The sequence below is a fragment of the Mustela nigripes genome, chromosome 7 (assembly GCF_022355385.1).
Source record: "Mustela nigripes isolate SB6536 chromosome 7, MUSNIG.SB6536, whole genome shotgun sequence".
NCBI classification, from domain to species: domain Eukaryota; kingdom Metazoa; phylum Chordata; class Mammalia; order Carnivora; family Mustelidae; genus Mustela; species Mustela nigripes.
Window position 1 is genome coordinate 139,989,898 of NC_081563.1, and position 11,548 is coordinate 140,001,445.

General features: G+C 61.9%; 1 protein-coding gene across 2 annotated transcripts; it reads left to right on the forward strand.

Annotated features, from left to right (window-relative positions):
* The first annotated feature begins 9,995 nt into the window (after positions 1-9,995).
* Positions 9,996-11,507, forward strand: PPDPF (pancreatic progenitor cell differentiation and proliferation factor). Of its 2 annotated transcripts, XM_059407422.1 has the most exons (5): positions 9,996-10,156; positions 10,553-10,633; positions 10,798-10,875; positions 10,969-11,065; positions 11,144-11,507. In XM_059407422.1, the coding sequence occupies exons 2-5, from the start codon at positions 10,579-10,581 to the stop codon at positions 11,256-11,258; spliced, it is 345 nt and encodes a 114-aa protein (XP_059263405.1). In that variant the 5' UTR covers positions 9,996-10,156; positions 10,553-10,578; the 3' UTR covers positions 11,259-11,507. The 2 variants fall into 2 exon arrangements, with proteins under 2 accessions (XP_059263405.1, XP_059263404.1); XM_059407421.1 differs by lacking the exon at positions 9,996-10,156 and having other exon boundaries at positions 10,430-10,633.
* Positions 11,508-11,548: the final 41 nt, after the last annotated feature.

The window sequence follows — 11,548 nt, forward strand, 5'->3', positions numbered from 1 at the left end:
CTTCCTTCACGCCGTCTGCCTGTTCTCAGACCTCGTACCCGGCAGCCGCCGATCTGTCTCCACCCGAGGGCTGTCCTGAGACCCTCCCGGAGACAGAAGCGCCCGCGACGTCCCTTCTGGGGCTTCCTGCTCTCGGTGCCGTCTAAGCAACATCTAAGATTCCCCTGGGCCGTTGTGTGTCCACCGCTCACCCCTTCTCTCCCGTGAGTAATACTCCGTGTGTGGATGAACCTCAGTTCACTTATCGTTCATCCCCTCAATGACCTTTGGCTTGTTTCCAGTTTGGGCAGTTAGGACTAAGGCTGCCATCCGCCTTCATTCGCAAGTTTGTGGATGAACGTGTTCGGGTTTCTCTGGGACACATGGCAGGCCTGGGGCAGGTGAATGTTTAACCTTCCCAGAAACTGCAAAACCTGTCACCAGACTGGGGTCCTGTCCCTCCTTCCCTGCGGGGTGTGTGAGCCCTGGGGCCTCTGTACCCTCAGCAGCTCTTGGAACTGTCTGGCTGGACGGCCCTTTCCGTTGTCCCGTGGGTGCGTCCTGCCACCTCGCCGACATTTCTCTGACGGCTGATGACATCGAAGATCTCCCTGCCTGCGGAGGGGTGCGTCCTCGCCCGTGAGGTTCTGTTAGGTCTTTATCCCTTAAACACAGTTTCATCAGGATGTCATTTATGTGCCTCCAGGTGTATCCATTCAATGTGTAATTTGGCGGCTTTTCGTCTACCTGGAGCTGTGCGACCATCACCATAAACCGGTTTTAGGCCATTTCCATCACCGCAGAAGAAACCCTGCACCGTGCGGCAAGCACCTCCATCCCCCGCCTTAAACCACACCCGCTCTGGGGCTGTGGACTTGCCCGAGCTGGAACGTCCACACAGACGGGGCCGCACGCCGAGTGGGCGCTCACACCCGGCTCGCCGCTCCCGCGGGCGTCCACACCCCCCGCCTACACCAGCGGCCGGATGACGCTTCTTTGTTCGTTGCTCCCGTTTGTTCATCGATCGTCGATGCTGGACGTTGGGAGGCTGCTGTGAACGCGCATGTCCGCCTTGGCCCTGTGGACGCCTGTCGTCGTCACCCGGGGTAGACCTCTCAGTGTCAGACTGCGGGCCAGCCTTCCCAGCCCCTTGAGGAGCTGCCAGACCCTGCCCGCGGCAGCCGCGCTGCTCTGCCTCCCGGCCAGCGACACGGAAAAGGCTCTCGTTTCTCCTCGTCCTCACCAGCACTGCTCACTGTCTTCTTTTTTTAAGATTTCTTTATTTATTCGATGGGAGGTACAGAGGGAGAGAAGCAGACTCCCCGCTGAGCACGAAGCCCAACGTGGGTGTCAGTCCCAGGGCTCTGAGATCGTGACCCGAGCCAAAACCAAGCGTCAGACGCTTCACCGACGGAGCCCCCAGCCGCCGCTGTGATTGCATCCATCCTGTGAGCATGAAGTGGCCTATCACTGTGGGTCTGATTTGCATTTCCCTAAAACCAATGATGCGTTTATTGGCCACATACGTATCTTCTTCAGAGAAATGTCTATTCAGATTCGTAGCCGAATTTTTAATTGGGTGGTATTTTCCTCGTGTTGAGTTTTGAGAGTGCTTTACGTATCCTGGATAAAAACTCCTTGTTGTATATTCAATTTGCAAATATCTTCTCCCTGCCTGTGCTTGTCTTTCATTCTCTGAACAGTGTCATTCCACAGAACAAATGTTTTCAATTTCGATGAAATCCAGCGCATCGTAGTTTTCTTACATGGCTCATGCTTTTGACGTTGGCTAAGCCCCAACTACAAAGATTTCCTCCCATATTTTTCCCTAAAGTTGCATAACTCTACATTTCCCATTTTTTAAAGATTTTATTTATCCATTTGAGAAAGAGAGAGCCCACGGAGGAGGGGTAGAGGCAGAGGCAGAGGCAGAGGGAGAAGCAGGCTCCCCGCGGAGCAGGGAGGCCAACGCGGGGCTCCATCCCAGGACCCCGAGATCCTGACCTGAGCCGAAGGCAGACGCTCAGCCCCCTGAGCCACCAGGCGCCCCTACCTACATTTCACATCTACATACAGTACCCATTTTTAGCCAATTTTTATATAAGATTTGAGATTTAGGTCACGTTTTATTTCCTGGCATAAGCACGTGCTCCTCCCAGCAGCCCTCCCTGGAAAGGTCCCGCTTTCTCTGCTGAGCTGCACGTCCGCGTCTTCTCACACAGCCGCGCGTGCGCGTGGCAGGGCTATTTCCGGACACGGATCCGTCATGGTGATTCATGGGTCCCTCTCTTGACCAAGACCACTCCGACCTCGCTGTCATAGTTTCATACCAGTAGCTAAACGCAGGCAGCGAGCGGGGAGACCCGTATGTCCAGCAACGGTGGCGAGACTGGGCGGGAACTGGGAACAGCCCGACCAGGGTGACTCTGACCCCTACCTCACGCCAAATACGAAAACCAACTCAAGATGGATCCAAGGCCCAATAAAACCGTAAGACCGTGAGAAGCAAACGCAGATATTCGTCTCCAAGACCTTGGGTGTGGTTGCGGCTTCTTAGATGTGACACCGGATACATGGGCAACAAAAGAAAAAGTAAGTAAACTGGACATCATCAGACTTTTAAGTTTTGTGCAAACGAGCACAAGAAAGTGAAAACACAGCCTGCAGAACGGGAGAAACGAGTGACCAATCACAGTGGGTGAGGGGCTCGTACGCAGCACGTATGAGGAACCGTCGCAGCTCAGTGACAAACAGGCCCACGACCCCCTTTAGACGCGGGCACAGGGTCTGAAGAAACACCCACCCGAAGCAGACCAGCAAATGGCCGACCGGCGCCTGAGAAGACGCCCGACGTTGTTGCTCGCGGCGTGCCTCAGCTCCGCTCGCCAAAATGCAGGAAGCAAGACTGACAGGAGTGAGGCCAGAAGACGTCGCTACAGCCACGGCTGGGACACCAGTCTGCCGCCGCCACGAGAGCGGGACAGAGGACAGCTCACCGCAAACTGGGCAGGTCAGAGACGCACGGGAACGCGCCCCCCCAGTCCCAGCTGCAGCCGGAGGTCAGGCCGTAAACTAAGTCTCGGTGACCTGTAGGAGACGTTTCCACGAAGGATCTCCTTGGGCCACAATGGGTTGAGCTTCGAAACCGGTAACCGGGGAAACACGGAGATCCACGAGCCTGCAGACATCAGACAACATGCTGTGCAAGAGGAGACCGCGGGAATCCCAGAAGGCACGTGAGGAGGAGAGCAAAGGGAAACAGAACCCACGGGGCTCACAGGAAGCGGCAGCGACAGTGCTGAGGCGATACACGCATGTGAACGCCGAGAAGGGCCCCTGCCGGCGCGGCGCGGCTCCGACGCGAGGAACCAGAGGACAAGCACTGACCAAGCTCAGAGCCAGAGGAGGGAAGGAGACCAGGACCAGGGAGCGCGAGGGCACCCTGCCCAGGGAGCGCGCCAGCCACAGCTACGACCACTACCACGTCCACCCGCAGGAGGTACAGAGGCCCAAGGCAGGGGACAGAGGGGACAGGGGGTGCAGGGCCTGTGCTAGCGTTAAGAGGGACGGAGTTCCGGTTCCACGGGATGAATGCATGGAGGCAGGGGGCGGCGCAAGGTTCGGGGCACGTGGAGTGCCACCAAACCACAGGTGGAGACGGGGCTGAGGTGGTCAGCTTTGTCACGTGTCTTTTACTGCAGCAGAAATCTTTGTGAAAAAGAGAAAGTGCCGACCCAGGCCACGATGTGGTGGAACCCTGGCACCACCAGGCCAAGGGAAAGAAGCCGGACACAGGAGACCACGTGCTGCGTCCATGGAGACGGAAGGCAGGCTAGCGGTGGCCGGGGACGGGGCATGAAGGGGCAGCCGTGGGGGACGATGGCGCGACACTGGGAATGTGTACGTTATCCGCACACTCTCACACGGTGGCTTCTCTGTTATGGGACTTTTGCCCTCGACGAGGGGATTTGGGTACTGCAATTTCGCCAAATTCTTATCTTCCAGAAACGTTTTGGTTATCATAGCTCCTTTGTCTTCTCACATTAACTTTGGGATCCACTCGCCTAGAGCTTCGGAAATCTTGCTGGAGTCATTATTGGCGCAATTAGGTCTAGACATCAATTTTCAGGGAATGGATGTCCTCATGTCTGGTCTCCGTTTACCCCTTCTTTGGTCTCCCTCCTCGGCGTTTTACTTTTGACGCACGCGTCTTGCTAGGTTCATGCCTGGGTGCTTCGTGGGCAGAGGGTACCTATCATAAATGGTATCTTTTGAAATGTCCGTTTCCAGTCGTGAATCGCCAGTGTGCGGGGAGACCAGCAGCCCACAGCTCACCACGTTTCCTCCATCAGCTTTCTCACGGGCTCCCGGCGGATGGACCGTCGTGCTGCCGTGGACAGGGATGGCTTCATTCCCTATTGCCAATCCCTATGTCTTTTGCTTCTTTTTCTTGTCGTATCGTACTGGCTACGACTTGCAGCAGGTGCGGAATGACTGCAGCCAGAGGGGACGTGCTCGCCTTGTCCCTGGTCCTGGAGGAAGGAGGCGGTCTTTGCCCCGCGCGCAGAGTGCCGGGCGAGCTCGCCATCGGCTCTTCCCCGAAGCTCCGTGTTGGGTCGAGGACCTGCTCGTCCGTTTCTCACTTGCAGAGCCGTTACCGTGAATGTGCTGCGTTTGGCCAAAGTTCCTTCGCCGTCCTCTGATACAAGTGCCCACAACCGTCCACGGACTCACCGTGACGGGAGCTGCTGGAAAGCCTTCCCCCACTCGGCCGGCATCTGGGCAGTTCAGCACCGTGTTTGCTGTGCGTCTCCGCAGCGTTGAGCTTTTCCTGTGCTTTTATGCCAAGTGATTTTGGATTTTATCTTGAAGTTCAGTGTTTGTGATGAATAAACTCTTTTCAGCTTGCTGTGTGCCGTGGGTTGAACTTCAGAGCAGTGAAATGGTTGTTTCTGGTAGTTGTTTCCGGCTTTATAGTTGCGTTTTGGGAAGAATGTTTGCTGATCTCCTCACTTCCTCATGCTGGGACATCCGTAATATCTTTAGTATTCGGTTCGCTCTTTCATCAGATATAGTTAGTAAATGTCTACGACATGACAGATTCTTTCTTGGCCATGGGGAACACGACAGATACGGTCTCTGTTCCCGCAGGCTGGGCCAGCCGACTAGGAAACAAATTCGGTATCTGCAGCGGTGAAAAGCACTGTTAACGAAGCTCGTGCGTACCTTCGGCTGAGCACCTGCTCTGTGCTCGGACCTGGTCTGCGCACTTACATGAAGCATCTTAACCTCGACGTAGCCCGTGAACCAGGCTCTGCCTGGCCGCTGCCCCCAGGACATCGTCTGGCCACACGAAGGCCCCCACGTAGTAAGCGCTCACCAAATAGCAGTCAGGAGCTTTATCTTTCTCTGCAGATGGTGGCGTCACCTACAGAGCCTGGTGCTGGGGAAGCCGGCAGCTGCTGCCCCTCAGGAAGGAGACTTCTGACCCTGCAGGTGGGGGGCAGGACTGGTATGCCCCAGGCTCCTGGCTTAGTAAATGCAGTTTTTATGTTGACGCTGGAAAGAAAAGTCACCTCCTTTCCCATTCTCTGTCCTTGAAGATGCTGGGGAGGCTGCGGATATGGTAGCTTGTGTGGGGCCGGCCCCGTGGGTTGCGCAGCCCCGAGAAGTGCTCCTGGAAGGAAGGGCTCGCCTGGCCGTGGGGGGGCCGGCCCACAGCCCTCACAGCCCACAGAGCAGCCTTACCCCGGACCCCCTCCCTTGGGGAACTGCTCTGGCTCTGAGTGACAGGAGCCAAAGGCCCTCCCAGCTGAGCCTGAGAGGTCACCCCTGGGGTGCCCTCTTGCTCCAAGGCTCCCCAGGGGCCCCACCGCCCACCCCCAGCTCCCTCCCAAAAACACACACTGTGCGTCTCAGTCTCCGTCCCAGTGCCTGCTCCTGAGACCCTGGCCCGAGACCCTGGCCTGGGATACTTCCCCACGAGGAGCCCCAGATGGGAGAAGACCACAGCCAGGCTGAGGCCAGGTGCCTCGCCTGCCCAGGCTGCCAGAAATGGCCTACCGCAGGGGACCTTCGGCTTAGTGCCACAGCTGGCACGTGTCTGCATCCAGCTGGAGGCGGGGATGGGGCTGGGTTGGGGGACTGTGTCCTGTGGCCTGAGCAGGCTGAGGAAGGGCCTGGCAGGCGGGAGGGAGAGCGCCAGTGGGAACCCGCCCCCCGCAGAGCACCAAACAGATCGCCTCCACGTGGTTGTAGGACAGGTTCTCAAATGTGGAAGAGGGAGAAAACCTCGGGAAGTCACAGCCCCAGACGACAGAGGCCCGGCCCGTGGATTCCTCCGGATCTCTGCTGTGAGCGTCCGAAGCGTCTGCCGGGATGGGGCTCTGGAGGAGGGTGTCAGGACCCCAACCGCCAGGCCCCTCCACACTTCTCCTGAACCCTCCACGCCCAGGGGCCCAGGCCTACGACTGGCCCGAGGAACTCTGGGGCCTGGGTCCCCTGGGGGACAGATACTGCGGCGTCAGGGCTCTCCCGGGGACCAAGCTCTGCTGGTGAGCCCAGCACAAGGAGGAGCCTTGAGACCGCGGGGCGGCCCTACAAGGAGCCGGGGCTCTGCCTGGCGTGCCCGCTGCGGGGGGTCACGGGGGCCTCTCGCCCACTGCGCCCTACCTGGAGGCAGGACAGAGGCCCAACCCCCTCCCCCACACACCTAGAGCCCAGCGTGCCAGGGATCTGGGGGCCAGGGCCCCTGTACCTCCCAGCCCCAGGGCTGCCGCAGCACCTTCTCCACCTCCGGAGACTGAGCTGGGGGCGGCCCGGCTGCCCCCCTGCCCACCTCTACGTACACGGGCCTTGCACTGCCTGGCACATGGTGGGCTTCCCATCAGCTCCGGATGAACAGAGAGATACGTCCCAGCCAGGACGCCCAACAGCAAGGCCAGATCGGCCTCCAGCCCCCAGCCCCCTGCCTCAGAAGCCCTGGCAGCCCGCAGCTGGCCCCTTCCTTCGGCAGCCCCCAAGTCCCAGCTGTCCTGCTCCCACTACTGCTTCCCCCCCCTCCCGGGAGCATTCTTTGACCCACCCAGGCCCCCAGGGACGACATCAGCCCCCACTGAGCCCCCACCCCCAAGCCGTGCCCCTTGTAACCACCTTGCCCGGATTCAGAGCGGGCACCCCACTGCCTCAGAGACCGTGACCTGGCCGCAAGCCCAAGCCCCCTTCCCGGCCCTGTGAGCTGTCCAAGGCCCTGGTGGCCCTCAAGCTGACCTTTCAAGCTTTGGGCCCGGAAACCACCGTCCTGTAGGAGGCACGGGGAAGACACACCACAAGGCACCCACACACTCAGCCAGGGACCGTGGGGACAAGGGAGTCTAGGGAAGGGGCAGAGCCCCACGGCTGAGGGTCCTTCAGAGAGGAACAAGCCTGGTTCTTTTTTTTTTCTTTTTTTAAGATTTTATTTATTTATTCATTCACTTTTATTTGTTATTTATTTATTTATTAGAGAGAAAGAGCGTGAGAGGGGGAGGGTCAAAGGGAGAAGCAGACCCCCCGCTGAGCAGGGAGCCCCACACGGGACTCGATCCTGGGACTCCAGGATCGTGACCTGAGCCAAAGGCAGTTGCTTAACCAACTGAACCACCAGGATCCCAGGGTTTCAACAAGCCTGGTTCTTACCAGAACGTTCCTCCCTTCTGGGGTCAGCGGCACTGACCCATCTGCCTTCTAGGTGACCTCCGGGGCCGCAGCAGGCCTGGCTACCTCTCCAGGCTCAGGCCCTGCCACTGCGCCCCCGTCCCAGGCGCTACTGGCTTCCCTGCTGGTCCCTCCCTCATCTCCACCTGCCTCGGACCCCTGCTGTCTCGTCTCCCCAAGTGGGGGCCCTGCCCTCTGGACCGGCCCTTCTGCTGCAAGGGGCTCCTGGCTGTCCGGCTGAGCCATGGCTTAACACACCCACGGACCGCGTGGCACAACCTGCAAGGCCTGAGTCAGGGCCCGCACCGTCCTCCCGGCGGCACGAGAGCCCCTCCCCACCCACACCTCACTCTGTCACCCCCTCTCCAGCATCCCTGCCGGACTCTCTGCTCCTTACTGGACAGTGAAGGCAGGGGCTGTTGGCCTCAGTTTCCCCCACAGTTTTGTGAACCCAGACACCAAATCCCATCACGATTTAAGCCCACTGGGAGCTGCCCCTCGCTCGGGGATGGGGCCCAGAGGCTGCCAGCACACAGTCCTGCTTCTCAGGGGAGGCTGAGTCAGGAGAGACACAGGCACCAGGCAAGCCCGCTGGGTGGATGCTGGCCGGGGTGGGGGGGCTCTTCCGGCCACTTCAGGTTAGCATGTGGTCAGGGACTGGCTCCAGAGCTGAGACCAGAGGAGGGAGGCTGCTGTCACCCAGTGGGCGGCTCCAGGGGCCATGAGCAGAGATGGCTGCGTCCTGGCATGGCCCCCGAGAGCCAGGAACACCACGGTGTGGCTTTGGTGCCCTTGACCCACTACCAGACTCTAGGTTGGGTGAGTGCCAGGGTGAGGCAGGGATGGCAGATGTCCCTCAAGAATTAAATTCGATTTGCACTAAAGTCACCCCTAGTTCATGATCCCGAATTAGCCCCCTGAAGGGGCCAGGAAACCACCCCAGAGGTGCTGAGAGTCAATGAGAGGGGAAGGTCCCTGGGCGTGAAGCAGGCTTTGGGGAAGCGGCAGGATGTGAGCCAGCTGGCAGGTACCTGTGGCCATCCTGCCCAGTCAGGTTGTCCCCCTCGTGTGTGAGACCCCCCCGACCCTGGTGAGAACCCCTGCAATGGACTGGCCCACCAGGAAGAGATGAAGGAGGCGGAGACCGAGCTCCCCTTCAGGGGCCGCAGTGTGGTCTGGGGGCCCCAGACCACACTGCGGCCCAAGCCAAGTCCCGGTCGGGAAGTCTACAGTCCCAACCCTCACCCAGCCCTATGAAGGGTCCTATCCAGGGACTGCCAGGCCCTCCCCTCCCAAGGCCTTGAGGTCCCTTCTGCTGAGTGAGAAGCTGGAGTGAGGCCAGGAGTCCTGGGGGGATCCTTGAGGGGGTTTGAAGACGGGAAGGGCCCGCTGGAAAAGGCCTTCTCCCAGAAGGCCCTGCAGACTTCTCAAGCCCGCCCAGTCAGGGAAGAGACCCCCCCACCCCCAACCCGGGCCTTCTGGGAGAAGGGTGGCAAGGGCCCCCGCTTCAGGGTTGCCCGGAATAGGGGGCGGCTCTTGACCACCGCCCGTTCAAATAAGCCTCCCTCTGTGCCCCTGCTGCCCTCCCGCTCCTGCCCTCTCTTGCAGCCTGGGCCTGGCCGGGGGCTGGGTACCGGGAGGCTGAAGCTGGAGGCCGGAGTCCCCCCACCCCAACTGTGGGGAGGGACACCTGCTTTGAAGCCGGGAAGGGTAGCAGGGCTCCACACACGCACACAGGAGCTTCTGGCTGCAGCCCAGTGCCCACGGCTGGGGCGAGGGTACGCTGCTGGGGGCCCACAGACCAGAGTCCCCAGTCTGTCCTGGATGAGAGAGGGACAGGCTCCATTCCCAAGCGAGGAGGCAGAGCAGAGGGACACTGCAGAGGCTGGACCTACCGGGCCAGGGTCCAGCGCCCCCACAGCCTCCAAAGGGCTGGAGAGGTTGAGACCGGGTGGACCACCTGCAGTCCCGGAGAGGCGAAGGAGCCTCGTTCTGGGACAGGAGAGAGGCCTCCTTTAGGGCAGGAGAGGGGGCGGGATAAGCCCTGCTCCAGGACCTGGTAGGAAGGTCATTTAATCACCCCAATCCCAGGCCAGGCTGCCCCAGCTTGGACTGATGCCGTGGGGCAGGCCCCCACCAGGGCCGGCGGAGGAGAGCGGTCCGAGGGTCCGAGACCCGGCCTCGCGGAGGCGGGAGGCGGGAAGCCGCGAGGGTGGGGGGGTGCGGTCTTGCATGGGCTGGGCGGGGCCGGGATGGGAGCAGGGCCTGACCAAGCTGTGGGCGGGGACCGGGGCGGGGCCTGGCCGGGCGGGGGCGTGGCCTGGCCGGAGCCGGGGGTGCCCCCGCCCTCCGTGACGCGAGCGCGGCGCCGCGATCCCAGCGGCCCTCGGCGGTCTCTTCTGCAAATGGGCTCCGCGGCCTAGTGTCCCCGTCCCCGCCACCTGTGGTCGCGCGCCGAGACCCGCGAGGGGTCGCCGCCGAGGTGAGGCCCCCGGCGGCGCGCGAGTGGGGTCGTGCGGCCCGAGGGGGCGGGGGGACGGCCGCGGCTAGCCGGACCCACCGACGGGCGGACGGACGGACGGACGGCCGGGGGCGCGGGGCGGGGGCGGTCGCGCGGGCGGGACCGGCGCCTCCGGGAGTCCCAGGCCCGCGGCCCCGCGCACAAAGCGCCTTTGTTGCGGCCGGAGCGGGCCGGTTGGCGCCGCCCGGGACCCGCGCCGCCGCCGGGGCTGGCGCTCCGGGAACCGCCCCCGCGGGTCCGTCTGGCCCGCGGCCCTGACCCTGGCGTCCGGATGGGGGCGGGTCGGCCCGAGGGGGGAACGCCCTTCCCGAGCGGCGGCGGGTGACCGGAGGGGCGCCCCGACCCCTGCGTGCGCAGGTTTCCCGCAGCCCACAGGCGCCGGCATGGCGGCCATCCCCTCCAGCGGCTCGCTCGTGGCCACCCACGACTACTACCGGCGTGAGTAAGCCCCTCGTCCTCCGCCTTACAGGCCTCCTCTGGGAGCGGGGAGGGCTGCGAGGGACCTGTGGCTCTGCCTGGGTGCGGCCAGCCTGGCCGGCGCTTGGTGGACAGGGCAGGGGTCGCGGTGCCCTGCGGAGCTGACCGGGGCCTCTCTTCTCCAGGCCGCCTGGGCTCCACGTCCAGTAGCAGCTCCTGCGGAAGTGCGGAGTGCGCTGGGGAAGCCATCCCTCACCCCCCCGGTGAGTGCAGGTCCACTGCGCCTGGCGGCACCATCTCCCGGGACCCCACCAGCAGTGGACAGCAGCACCACGACTCCACTCTGTTCCTCTCAGGTCTCCCCAAGGCCGACCCGGGCCACTGGTGGGCAAGCTTCTTCTTCGGGAAGTCCACCGTCCCGTTCATGGCTACAGTGTTGGAGTCCCCAGAACGGTGAGAACACGGTCCGGGGGGCCAGCACGGGAGATGAGGGCAGGTGGAAGTCGCCTCTGACCACAAGCTCTCCCCCAGCTCGGAACCTCCCCAGGCCTCCAGCGGCACCATCACCAGCGACCCAGCCCCGGAAGCCGTGAGGAAGCAGCCTGGTGGCCGGCCTGGCAAAGCCAACGTGGGGCCGCCATCCTGAGGGCCGAGGCCGGGCTGGGGGAGGGGCTGCGCTCATCAGAGCCCCTCCTCCCGCTCCCCCCTTCCCATAGACCAGGCCGGCTGCTGCAGGCAGACGCAGCCGGGTGGTTCTCCATCAAAATAGCAAAGCACCAAAAAGGAAGTTGAGAGAGTCCCACTCTTCACTGTCCAAGCCACATGCGAACCTTCCACACGCCCTGGAACCCTGTGCCTCGCACCAAGTGGAAAATAAACTCCCAAGCAGCCAGTAGCCCTGACGGTGTGTGTGAGCTGCGAGCCCTGGGAGACCTT